At 47.7% G+C, this 12,917-nt stretch overlaps 1 protein-coding gene across 1 annotated transcript in view; it reads right to left on the bottom strand.

Moving 5' to 3' along the window:
* The window catches only part of TNR (tenascin R), an 82,693-nt gene that overhangs the window by 41,110 nt on the left and 28,666 nt on the right, over nucleotides 1-12,917 (bottom strand). The window contains exons 8-9 of the mRNA XM_022556645.3: nucleotides 1,610-1,699; nucleotides 249-512 (exon numbers count right to left, since the gene is read on the bottom strand). Of these exons, the coding sequence (XP_022412353.2) occupies nucleotides 249-512; nucleotides 1,610-1,699 (354 nt within the window). The remainder of the gene's footprint in view (nucleotides 1-248; nucleotides 513-1,609; nucleotides 1,700-12,917) is intronic.

Below are 12,917 nucleotides of genomic sequence, written 5' to 3'. Positions count from 1 at the left end.
GTGCAGCCTATAGGAAACCAGATACAAAATTTCAGGCACGCAGGTAGGCTTGTTCATCACCCCCTTCACCTCCAACCATTCTCTCTTGAGGTATTTATTAGTTTCTCCTCTATCTCTTCTTTCTCTACCTACATTCTTCCTTTCTCTAAAGGATATGGGGCATTGGAAGAGTGGGTTGCCTAGATGACCTTCTCATACTAAGATCCGTTGATCCCTGAACCCAGCCGAGATTTCTGCTGTCCTGGTACCTGTGAAGGCATCCACCGTGGACTCCAAGCTCTGCTGCCGACCCCTCTCAGCTGTGATTGAAATGATGTACTCTGCCCCGGGCTCTAGATCTGTCAGTGTGTACGAGGTCCTGTCCTTGGGCACAGTGACTTCGGAGGCGATCCCAGAGGATGGGGTGAATGTGATTCGGTAGTGGTCAATGGGGCCGCTGGCCTTGGTCCAGATGAGGGAGATGGAGGTTTCTGAGGAGGCTGTCACCATGAGGTCTCGAGGACTGTCAAGTTCTGTGGATCAACATAAGGGGCCTATTTTACGTAAGTTCCACACGAGGGCCAGTATTTATTGGAATTGGACCCCCTGTGGATTTCTAAGCTATCAGCGGGTCTGCTGACCATGAAAATTGGCTTGTCACTGCTGACACTTATCTCACACTTTGTTAAGCACCTTTCCTTTGAAAGATGGCCGGGGGCTTGGCATATAGATGAATAATCTGCAGAAAGGCATTAGTAACTCTAACACCACTGGAATACACCCACCTCTGGGACAGAGCTGGCTGCTGATTTGTAAGCTCTCTGTAATCATTTTCTCCCAGCCTTTCTCAGTAAACCAACCAGGGCAAAACAGGTACCACCATCAAGTAGGGATATGCCATTCCTGGCAACCGTAGCTACCTCTGTTCCTGGTGCCATTTTGACTGACCTGGCCATGGTTGTGCAGGCAACAAGGTCTGAGGACTCCTGGGGACCCATGTCCATGTGGTTCTCTAGAGAGGCGGTCTATGCTGGACAACCTTGGGACAGGGATTGGTTCAAAATCCCCAGCCCAGCCCAGGCTGCTTGTACTTACGTTACTAAAGTGACTTTGGAATTTGCCCGGGATTTGGAAGCAAAACTGCTGGATCCAGAATAGCAAGGGTCTCAGTGGATTTCTCCATTGCCCTTAAATTGAATGGGTTGTTTCCATGTCTAGACCTTCAGCCTGTGGCTTTTCTGAGGGCTTCTGTCCTACACGGTGAGGAGTCCCACATTCTGCCTGCTGTGGGGTGATCTAGAAGGGAATATGACTTGCTACAACTCCCACTTATTTGGGGTTTTCCACCTCCGTTCCCCACAGCTGTGGGCAGCCCTTCAGACTGTGGGGGACCCCGTGCAGATCTGTGGGGAGAGGGTGGGAGTCCATCCTGCATGTCAGATGTCAGAGAGTAGGCACAGGGAATCAAAAAGCTGCCGGTAGATGGTGTTCTTTGACGGATAATCATCACCCAGGGACCTGTTCACTAGGAGGCATTGCCTTCTGACCAGTCCTTGCTGGGCTAAGCTTCCATGGCCCCTCAGGCTTGCAGACTGTCCCGGTCTCCTTCCACAGCAATCTTCCTACTCACCAGTCCTGGCATTCATGGTGGCTGGTACGCTTTGCTGTGAGTTCATGATGGCGGATATTCCAATTCCATACTCAGTGCCAGGCACCAGATCTGTTGGTAGATGTAGAAACAGACATTATTCCGTGTGTGTCAGGGATGGGGAAGGCTGGATGGAGGGAAGCAAATGACCTTAGGTTCTTGTTCAGATCTTGTGTTTAATCCTTCCCGAATCCACTCCTATTTTTACCTATTAGGAAATCCCAATTTCACCACTTAGGAAATCCATACCAAGTCAACAGGACGAAGTGATCAGTGCAGAGCTTCCTTCTTGCTGCTGGTCTCCTCGGGAGGGCAGTGAGGCTGCCCTTGTCAGTGACCTTCAGAACCGTGCTCTGCTGTGGAAGGTCTCCCTGAGGTACTTAGAGTCTCAGGTTGGCTACAACTGGTGAAGGGATTTCTTGCTTACATTGTGAATCGGGGGAGTGCGTAATCGAGAAGGACTGTGTGGACATAAGCCTTTAAAGCATTTCTTGAACATTGTGGATGAAGACCAAGCTGTACCTTTTATAGACAGGGACTGAGGCCATGTGGGGACGTTTTCATCCTTTCTGGGGAGCAACTGTGGATGGACTGTCTCGCTGAGCACAGGGCTGTCAGGCCTTTAATGTAGGGGCATGCAGAAGCCCTGTTGCTGTGGGCTCCCTACCAAGGGCACCCAAAGCTGTGGATTCAATGTTAGGATGACTTCTGGGGGACCTGAGGAAGCTGGAGAAAATGAAAAAAACTGCCCAACTACGGGGGAAATTCTTTAGGGTTCAGTATAAAGGACCTAGAATTATTTGGGATGTCTCCCTACCCTCTCCCACATTCATTTTCAGATTAACTCGTTTGACTGGTATATTAATTTCCTATTTCTGTTGCAACAAATTACCACAACCCAGTGGCTCAAAACAACACACATCTATTATTTTATAGTTCAGGAGGTCTGAAGTCTGAAATGGTTCAGCAGGGCTGTGTTCCTTCTGGAGGCTCTAGGAAAGAATTTTTCTTCGCCTTTTGTAGCTTCTAGAGGTTGCCTGCATCCCTTGGCTTGTGTCCCCATAACCCATCTTCAGAGTCAGTGGTGTAACATTTTCAAATCTGTTTTTCTCTCTGAGCTCTGCTTCCGTGGTCCCATCTTCTCCTCCGTCTTATAAGGACCCTGGTGATTACATTGGCCCCACCTGGATAGGACAGGCTGTTCTCCCCATCTTAAGATCCTTAACCTAATTACATCTGTACTTTCCTTTTTGCCATGTAAGATGACATAGTCACACGTTCCAGGGAGTAGAATGTGGGCATCGTTGGGGGCCTTTATTCTAGTACCAAACCCGCATCAAACTCACCCTCATTTATTAGGACTGGAGCTGCAGGAATATGCAACAAGATCAGATTATCACCTGTAGGGCCCCTCATTGTCTGCCTGAGTCCCTCTGGGAGGCTCTCTTTGGGGCCCTTTGTGGGCTCGACAGAGCCGTTCTGCATTTATATAACATTTGTTCTTTTCAAAATACCTGACTGTATTTTGACTGTTGTTTTCCTCACAACCTTGTGAGGAAAGTGGGTTGGGGATCCCTTTCACCATCTGCATTAATTTCCTGTGGCTGCCATGAAAAAGGACGACAAGCTGGGTGGCTTAAAAACAACAGAAATGTATTCTCGCAGTTCTGGTGTCTAGAGGGCCAAAATCAAGGTGTTGGTAAGCCCGTGCTCCTTCCAAATACTTTATGGGGGGAATCTTTCCTTGCCTCTTCCTAGCTACTGGTAGTTGCTGGCAATCCTTGGTATTTCTTGGCTTACAGCTGCGTCACTCCAGGCTCTGCCTCTCCTCTGTTGGTACGTGGTGTCTTGGTCTGTTTGGGCTGCTATAGGCCAGGCAACTTAAACAATACATATTTGTTTCCCACAGTTCTGGAGGCTGAGAAGTTCAAGATCAAGGCACCAGCAGATTTGATGTCTGTTGAGCCCCAGCTTCCTGGTTCATAGACCATCTTCTCACTGTGTTCTCATACAGCGAAAGAGCAAGAAAACTCTCTGAGGTCTCTCTTACAAGGTCACTAGTCCCATTTATGAGGGCTGCACCCTCATGACCTAGTCACCTCGCATAGGCCCCCATTTCACGTTGGGAATGAGGATTACAATATACGAATTTGCGGGGAGGGACACAAACATTTAGTCCATAACACATGGCCTTCTCCCTGTGTGTCTGTGTCTTCTCCTAATCTTTTGAAGACACTGGTCACATTGTATTTAGGGCCCACCCTCATCTTAACTTGATTTCATCTGTAAAGATCCTCTTTCCGAATAAGGTCACATTCACAGGTTTCAGGTGGAAATGGATATTTTTGGGGGGAGGGGGTTGGAGGTGTGGGGGGGACACTATTCAAATCAGTAGTTATTTCTTTATAAAAAGAAACTATGGCAAAGAGTAAGTCTGTGACCAGCTGGAGATGATCCCCAGCCTTCTGGCCTCAGGGTTCAGGGCTTTTAGGACTGAATGCCTTATCCTTCCCTTCATTTCATCCCCTCCCCGGAGCAGCTGTGACTTCCCCAGGAGCCCTGAGGTAATAGGAATGATTTTGACAGGAAATGCATTGAGCAACTTTTCCTTAACAGCCACTTGGATTAAGGAAGGTGAACGCTGCCTGGGAACCAGAGGGTTCTGCACTCCCTCCTCATTGTGGCTTTCAGTACAGCCTGTGCGGTGAATCCCTCGTGCTCCAGTACGGCAGAACCTCCCAGGCCTTACTGACCAGGCTCTCTGGACAGAATGTGTTAGAATCAGCCCTCTTTTTCCCTTCTCAAACCAGCCCCATTCATTTCCTAACCTTTAGTTCTTTCTTTCTCTAAAGTGTCAATACTGGTGGAGGTCCACTTTGACTTTGAGGTCTGCCGTACTTACATTAATATTCAGGCTCTGCCGCTTTCTACACGTGTAACTGATTACTTCACATCTTTGAGCTTCAGTTTCTGTAGAATGGGAAGAATATTAGTATCTATCTCAGAGGGTCATCGTGAGGATTAAGTGAACCAATGTGTGTGAAGAACGGTGCCTGGCCCACTGTGATAGTAGCTCACAGTATTATTACCTTGCTCAGAGAACTATTCCAGGATTTCGAGTTGTTTGTTGGTGAGCCCCAGGAAGGTACAGGTTGGTCCTCGGCACACCTCTTGTCAGCTTGCTGAAGCTTAGCCTGTTGGCTCTGATGAAACCGATGATTTAGGGAGTCCCGGTGTCAGTGAGGAGCTGGCCCCTGGCTGGGCCGAGTACCTATCACTAGAATGAGTTGGGCGATTGCAACACCCCACATCCATTCAAAGTACACATTTATATCTGTCAGTATGTTCAGCGAGTCCCAGGTACATCCTTGGTTGGAGAAATTAGATTACCTTTGGGACATAAACTGCTTTTCTCAGACAACTGATTGAGACCTTCAGTTGCCTATGATGAAGTAGAAATTTTCCGACGTAGGTGAAGGGTGACAGATCGAGGGAGGAAGACAGAAATTACATGTTGCCAAACGGATCTACCATGTAACGTTTTCATCCGACTTTCTTATTTATGAAGCTTAAATGAAATGTTCAATAATTTACAACGGAATCATCATCTCCCAGAAAAGTGCAGAGCAGAATTTAAAGCACTCTCTTCCCAGGCTTTCTGTCTAGGTGATGTGGAAGTGAGACTTGCTTATAGGTTCCTGCCTGCCGCTTCCTTTGATTTTCAGCAGCTTTCTTCCTGTGCTACACGTGAATTGTTGCTCTTTGCCAGCAGGTAAAATACACCTCTGCTGGAAAAGAAAATGCGTATCTGAGGCATACCCAGTACACTTATATATCAGCACTTGGAGGACTCCTAGGGATTTCTCACTTTTTAAAGACCCCTTGCTCTCTACCAATGCTCACTTTATCTTTCCATCCAGCTCCTGCAAGTAGTAGCCTATGAATGGCTCTGTTCCCTTTCTTAACAATAGCTCAGAAAATTCATCTCAGAGGAAACCACCGCTCTGCATCCCTTATAGAACTTCCTTTGTTCAGCTTAGAGGGTGATGCTTTTCTCAACTCTTTCACTGCATATCCATTCTTCTTTGAATTCCCAAAGCACACAGTTCATTCACTCAACAGACATTACTGAGGGTGTCCTTTGTGCCAGGCACACGTTGCATACTGGGGATACCAGGGTGAGCTGAATGGAATCACCCTTGTCCTTAATGAGATAAAAAGGAATCTGTACTGAAGAAGGAAATTAATTACTTACTGAGTACCCATAATATGCCAAGCAATGAGCTGCATGCAGTAATCTAGAAGAATAATGAAGAAAAAAGAGAGGGAAGAAAGGAGGGATAAAAATCAAAAGAGAATTTTAAGTGTCTCGTGGCCAGGAGGTCTATTATTAACTTTAGTTTCTTAGCGATTCATACCTGTTACCTCGTTTTCCCCTGCAGCACTGCCAGGAGGGCCTTACTCATGGGTAAACAGAGGATCAGAGAAGTCCATTTCTTGACCAAGGTCACAAAGATAATATACAATAAAACTGGGTTTAGAACCCAGGTTCATTGTTCTTTCTGACACATCATAGCATGGTCCCTGTCCCTAAGAGTCTTACAGGCTAGGAGAGGGGAGTGGAGTAAGCACATTGGAATTTGAAGGTGATTTTGCACTACACCATGGGCTGCTAACTAAGAAAACCATTTCAGAGTGGGGATGAGATCAGCATGGGCTGGAGTAGCCAGAGAAGGCTTTCTAGAGAAGGGACTTGAACCTTGAAAGCTAGCCAAGATTAGGAAAGGTTGAGGGACGACGGAGGTGTGGAATTTTCTGATCGGTAGGATGGGACATAGTGAGCAGGAAGAGATTAATTAGAGCTAGAGAGCAAGAGGAACTAGCAGATTCTCACCTGCACTGCAAGGACTGTGGGTGGGTGATAAAGATAGGATGACTCACTTCCCTCTGTTAGGAAACCTATTCTTCATGCTTCCTGCTGCTAGCAGGAAAACAGTGGGAGAAGGAGGCCCAGGAAACTGAGATTGCTGTGTCTTGCCAGCAGAAACATAAACAATACACCTGGGGTCTGCAGGCTTGATTAGGTTCAGATGGCCATGCAGAAAGATGGACCCTTTCCGTCTCTGAATCCCTGGACTCATCTCCAGAATATCTGTGAAGTTCAAGTCTAGCAAACTGGGGTTGGGGATTTGGTTGTCTCTAGTGCAGGGGTCCCCAACCCCTGGGCTGCAGACCCCTACTGGTCTGCGGCCTGTTAGGAACCGGGCCGCACAGCAGGAGGTGAGCGGCGGGCGAGCCAGCGAGGCGTCATCTGCGGCTCACCATCACTCCCCATCGCTCGCATTACCGCCTGCACCATCCCCCCCACCCATCGTCCTTGGAAAAATTGCCTTCCACGAAACTGGTCCCTGGTGCCAAAAAGGTTGGGGATCGCTGCTCCAGTGCATTTGAAGGACATCTGCCTTCAAATGGAGGGGCAAACTGATGACCCTGTCCCCAAGGAGCTTGCAGTCAGTCTCTTAGTTTTTATCACAATCATGCTATTATGTTGTTATTGTTAGCTTTCTTGCTGGCCTCCTCAGTAGACTCTTAGGTCTTTGGGTCAAGGGATTTGATTTTTTTAATATTTTAATTCAGTATGTCGTATAGTGAAAAAAAAATATGATGCATAGAAGCAGCATGGCGGGGGCAACGGTAGTGTTGGGAAGACTTCTATGAGAGAATATCTGAGCTGGATTTTGAAGGATCAGGGGACATTTGGTTGGGGAAAGGGCAGGCTGAGGGAATAACATATGCAAAGGTATATCTGGTAAAAGAACTCATGAAAACCAGGGACCTAATGTAGGGCCCCTCATAGGGAAACTTCCAGCAGGGAATTTGGGTACCAGACGTTTCATAGATGGGGAGATATTTGGAGACAGAGAATCTTCTGGGAACCCCTAAAATCATACCAGATAGGCAACAATCTACTTTTCAATGTACTGAGATGTAAGCTCCCAGGCCCCGCATTCTGATATTCTTGGGGAATGGCAGATGCTTCTCCAGGGTTCCCCAAATGAGTCAGGCTTTGGAGGACATCTCCCCACTTTTTGGGTGGGGATGATGTTCGAGCATCAAGAGAAGATTCTATGCTGACTTTAAGGAAGGGACTGGTCCTACAAACTTATATTTAAAAAGAAAATCATAACACCAAGGACTGTTCAGATGCAACTTTCTTGTTGCCAGTGGGATTAATGAGGAACGTGGGTCTTCACCCCCTGTCCTACAGGAACATCCCACGTCCGGGTCTTTACTGTAAACAAGCATTCGCTGCTGAAGAAGTCAAAGCAGAAACGGAAAAATTCCCACCTGGCTTTACTCTTGGTTCCCTTGCACCAGCCCTTTAATGCAAATAAGGGGACAGATGCCCCTACATGCCAGCTGTGAGGAGGAGGACGGCGTGGAAGCCACTGCCCCTTATCGCCTCTCTTCTGCTTGGGTCTCTGCAGCCCCTGGAAGGTGGCGCTGTGCTCAGAGGGTGCCTTACCAAAGTGACCACTTGGGGTCACTGTGACTTCGCCCAAAGCAGGATGAGCACCATCTGGCCCAGGCCCCGGGCCCATTGCCTGACTCCTCCTCCTTAGAGGAGCTTGCAGGGCATTGAAGGTCTGGCACTCGGTCCGGAGCTTGTGCCCTGGCACGTCAGGGAGTGCAGACAGGGTGAAGTGAACGTCAAGTGCCTCGGTCAGCGCTGATTTGCTAGCTGGACTCCTCTGGGGGTCTCGGATTTCTTCATGGAAAATCTTCCTGTGGACAAGCACCTCGCGGAGCCCACCTTCTCACCATGAGGTCTCCATTTAAGCCCCAAGGAGACGATGAGGGATTTGGTAGAGGCCTCGGTTTCCTGTCCCCAGCAACCAGAGGCCTGGAAGGCGGCAGTTCACAGGGCCTGACTGGGGCATGCTTGCACACATCAGCCTTGTGCAAGTATGTGTGTGTGAGTGTGGGGGGGGGGGTGTCGTGTGTGGCTGGCTGCAGGTCTTTGTTTTCTTGCGATCCATTGTTGCACCATGAAGTCTGTAGGAATCTTCAAGCCTCTGGGCTTCCTAAGCCCTGGTGATGAATTTTCTGATTAGCACCTTGTTGACTGGAGATCCAGGTAGTCGCTGTGCAGAGAGGCAGCTGGTTGGGAAGCATCATCAAGAGGTGTGTAGGGGGCGCCCCATCGAGTGGGTGAGGGACGTGATGACCGGGCCCCGGAGCAGGGTTAGAGCCCAGTGCTCACGTGGCCATACGGGCCAGTTTCTTTTGCCCTTCTCCTGACCACAGGGGTCCTCAAGTGTGGGCTCCTGTTCCTGAGGGAGGACCAGGCAAGAGACCGTAGATGACTGAAGACAAACCCCTTTCCCCTGTTCGCAAAACACCGAAGGCACAGGCTTTTCTGATGACAGGTTAGTGGAGTCCTCTCAGACAGAGACCAGGGCAGTGTTTATAATTTGCATTGGTCACAGGCAGGGTTTTGGTTTTTTGTTTGTTTTTTGAATCAAATTCCAGTCAAAGAATGAAAATTTCCTTCCTTTCCTCCTCCCTCCCTTCCTCCCTCTGTCCCTCCACTAGGAGTTTTCTGTATGGTTTATGCTTTTTCACTGCTACTCAGAAAACAGTGATGGTGCCAGTTCCTGGTACATGCTTCTGGTTCTAACCTAGAGGGACCTTGGTGAGCCTGTAAGGTACATAACACTCGGGGACCCCTTTGGGACTCCAGATATGGTTCACAGGCCAAGCAGACATGGTCCAGGCTGAGAGGCTGAGCCTAAAAAAAGACTTTATCATTAAGGACGCAGAAGCCACCAGAGCAGAGAAAAAAATCATTGCAGACACCGAGTCTGTTGTTGAGAAACAAATTCACACTCCAGAAGGAATTTGCTGGGCATTGCCTAGAGAGAATAATGGAAAAGAAATGTTTGGTATTCTGTGCCCCAGCCTGGTCTCTGTGTTGCAAAGGGGGAGGTACACGATGGAGGATGCAGTGGGGTGCGGTGAGCCCGCCGTGTGACTCTGAGCCCCAGAGTCAGGAAGGGCTTGCATTCCACAGCGAAGGGGTAAGTGGTGGCTGCAGAGACAAGGGCTTCTGCAAGGAGTATCCAGTACAGATTCCATAGGACTTGAAGGACTTGGAGTCAGCTGACTGTGAGAATAAAGGGTATGTGAAGTTCTGCCTGGGAGAGGCCAGGTTGCCAGAGATCCAGGCTGAGTTTTGTAGGAATTAAAAACAATAAAAGGTCAAATGGCTATTGAAGGTTTTCTATGTACCAGTGCTCAGATATATAAATATATATGAGTTCATTGACTCCTCCCAACAACCTATGAGGTAGACATGATGTCCTTCAGACCAGGAAGCGGAAGCACAGAAATTGAAGAAATTTGCCCAAAGATGCACATCAGTGAAGTTGGTCTCAAGCCTGAGTGGGTGACTTCAGAAACCATGCTCTAAGTGAGTGCTTCTTGACCATTAATGTGCACACAAATCCCCCGAGGGGCTTGTAAAATGCAGGCTCTGATTCCACAGATCTAGGGGGAGAGGGCTCTGACATCTCCTGGGGTGATGCCCTTGCCGCTGGACCCCACTTTGAGAAGCAGGGTCTCTACTCTGTGCCACACTTATTACAGGGGATCGTCCCAAAGCATCCGTTAGCTCACAGACCTTCTCCTCTGCCTCCTTATTTCTCCTCCTCTCCCGCGCCTCCTTCCCCCCACCATCATCATCACCATCATCCACGTATTGAGTACTTTGCTATGTTAGAAGAATGGTCTTAAACTCCTTCAGTACATGATCTCATTAAAGCCCCATCAAACACTATGAGGTAAGTGGCATTATTCCCCTTTTACCAATGATGAAACAGAGGCTTAGAAAGGTCGAGTCAATGGCTCCAAATCACACAGTGAGTAACTGGGCCTAGATACAGAGTCTAGAGTCCCAGCTCTTAACATGTCCCACAGGACCGAGCATTCAAATAAAACTGAGACAAGAGAGAATGGTACCTTCTTGCTAAGGTTGCAGTTATTTTTGACTGGGGATAAGGAGGGTGGGGACAGCTGAAGTTTCTAGTCCTTCATACTCTTTCTGGCCAGGGAGGAATTGCTTCAGATAAGCCTGGAATGCCCTTCCCACTGAGTCCAGGGTCTTGTTTTATATATACAAGCAAATAACTTGTTTGGAACTAAAAACAAACAAACAAAACCCCCCAAAACAAAAACAGGTCTCGGAAGCTGAAAAAACTCTCCTCTTTAGCATCCAAGTTGGAGAATGAGGGAGAAAACACAACTATTTAGAGCTGGGGTCAAACTTCTCGCTCTTTTTGCCTTCCTTCCTTCCAGGTCCTTCCTTCTTTTTCCCCAGCTACCACAGCGAGAGTGCCAGCAATCCTTGTAATCTGCATCTCAGCAAGTACAGATATACTTGATTTCCTTACATTCCTATAATCCCTTTTTAAATCACATAAGGCTATTTGCCTTTGTAAATCTTCCCAGCAGTGAGCTCCCTGGGATAATTATGTGTAATATATATTTATAATTTTATTTCATAAGCCCAATTCAAATATAAAAAAAAATCAACCTATCTGAGCTCACTCCTCACTAATAACCTTTCCATTCCTTGTAAGTCTGCAAGATTTGACTGCTCCTTTCATGTTACTTCTTTAGTAGGAGCAGCCATGAAAAGGGATGGGGACTTTTGACTAGAATTCAGAACTGCCTTTGAGTCACAGCCCCCTTGCTAGCTTTGTGAACTCGGGCAAGTTTCCAAAATCCCCGAGTCTCAATTTCCTCATCCGTAAAATGGAGATGCTGACTGGGGCGCCTATGATGTGATGGCCGATGGCTGTGACATCCTTTGTTTACCGATACGGCAGGCAATATTTTAGTTCACCTGTCCCTCATGAGTTGTTGTTGTGAAGATTCAATAAGCTAAAACTATATGAAGGTGCCTGGAATAACAGAGATGATCAAATGGATGTAGAATCTTCTTCCCCGCCCCCCGCCCCCGGTAATGGGAAATAATAGGATGATTATTAGGAGGATGTGACTGAGTTCTTCTCTATATCTCATGATTTTAAAGTGTGTCCTCCATCCAAACAACTAGCCATCATCTTTGTAAAATTGCTAATTGCCAAAGCAGCCTGCAGCTCTGGGCAGAGATGGGCTGCACCTAGAACCAGTTCCCTCCTGTATCACTGCAGGGTTTTTTGTTTAGCTTAATTTTTGTGAATGTCTCCAGCTCTCTGTAAAGGCTCTGTGCCAGATGGTCTGTTCCTGCTATGTTTAATTCACCCCCATTAACCTGCTTGGTCAGCATATCTTTCCATCTCCTTGCTGTGTTTCAGGAGTGCGTCTGTTTGGAAAAAACATTTATTATATTTACTTTAACTGGCCTCATTTGGCAACGTGGTCTGGGATTTCAGTTCAGGAGGAAAACAGATTTGATTATACTGCCCTTGTTTACTGTACGCACTCTTCTGTGTGGATCTCTTGTCTACTAATGCTTTTGCAAGAAGCCAAGACACAGGATAAACAAAGTCTCTGCGAGCATACTGGTGGCCCCTGGTCCATGGCTGCTTTGCACAGTCTCCATCTGAAAACTGTGCCCCACATTTCCAGCCATCTACCTTTCAGCAAAGTCCAGCAGGTAGGTTTTCCTGGCGGGTGTGTCTAAGGCCCCAGGAGGAGCACTGGTTGGACGCCACATCGTCATGGGGACCCGGAATGCTCCCCAGCCAAGCGTCATGGTGACCTGGGTCATCGTCTTAGTTCATACCACCATTATCTCTCTCTTTGACTCTGTGCAGCCTCCTGACCTCTCCCTGCCTTTGGCCTTGTCCTCCTCCCGTCTGTTCTCCACACTGTAGCTGCCCAAATCTGGTCATTGCATCATCTTATTTCAGACCTTTCAACAACCCTCCACTCACACTCTTTATAGGGTACATAAGGCATAACCAGGCTCTTACCTTATCACTGGCCTCTTGTAGCCTATGCCCCAGTCATAGTGAACATGTGCAGTTTCTCTCATCATTCATGCATGCGTTTATTCATTCGTTCATCACTTATCCAGGACCTGTAAGTGCTAGATGCTGTGCTGAACGCTGGGGAGTCATGATGAGTGAAACCAAATATGGTCCCACTTTCACAGAGTTTAGTCTAAGATGGAGACTGACAATCCAATAATCACACCCACAAGCGTACAATGATAACTTGAGGAGTGCTGTGAGTGGTAACCAGTAAGATAAGGCTGCCAGACAGGATGACCTGACCTCGC

This window comes from Delphinapterus leucas, chromosome 1 (genome assembly GCF_059928025.1).
Source record: "Delphinapterus leucas isolate spDelLeu-1000000601 "Yukka" chromosome 1, BTC_Dleu_Yukka2, whole genome shotgun sequence".
NCBI lineage: Eukaryota > Metazoa > Chordata > Mammalia > Artiodactyla > Monodontidae > Delphinapterus > Delphinapterus leucas.
Note: the sequence above shows the minus strand (reverse complement) of the source record. Positions and strands in the feature narration are given on the sequence as shown.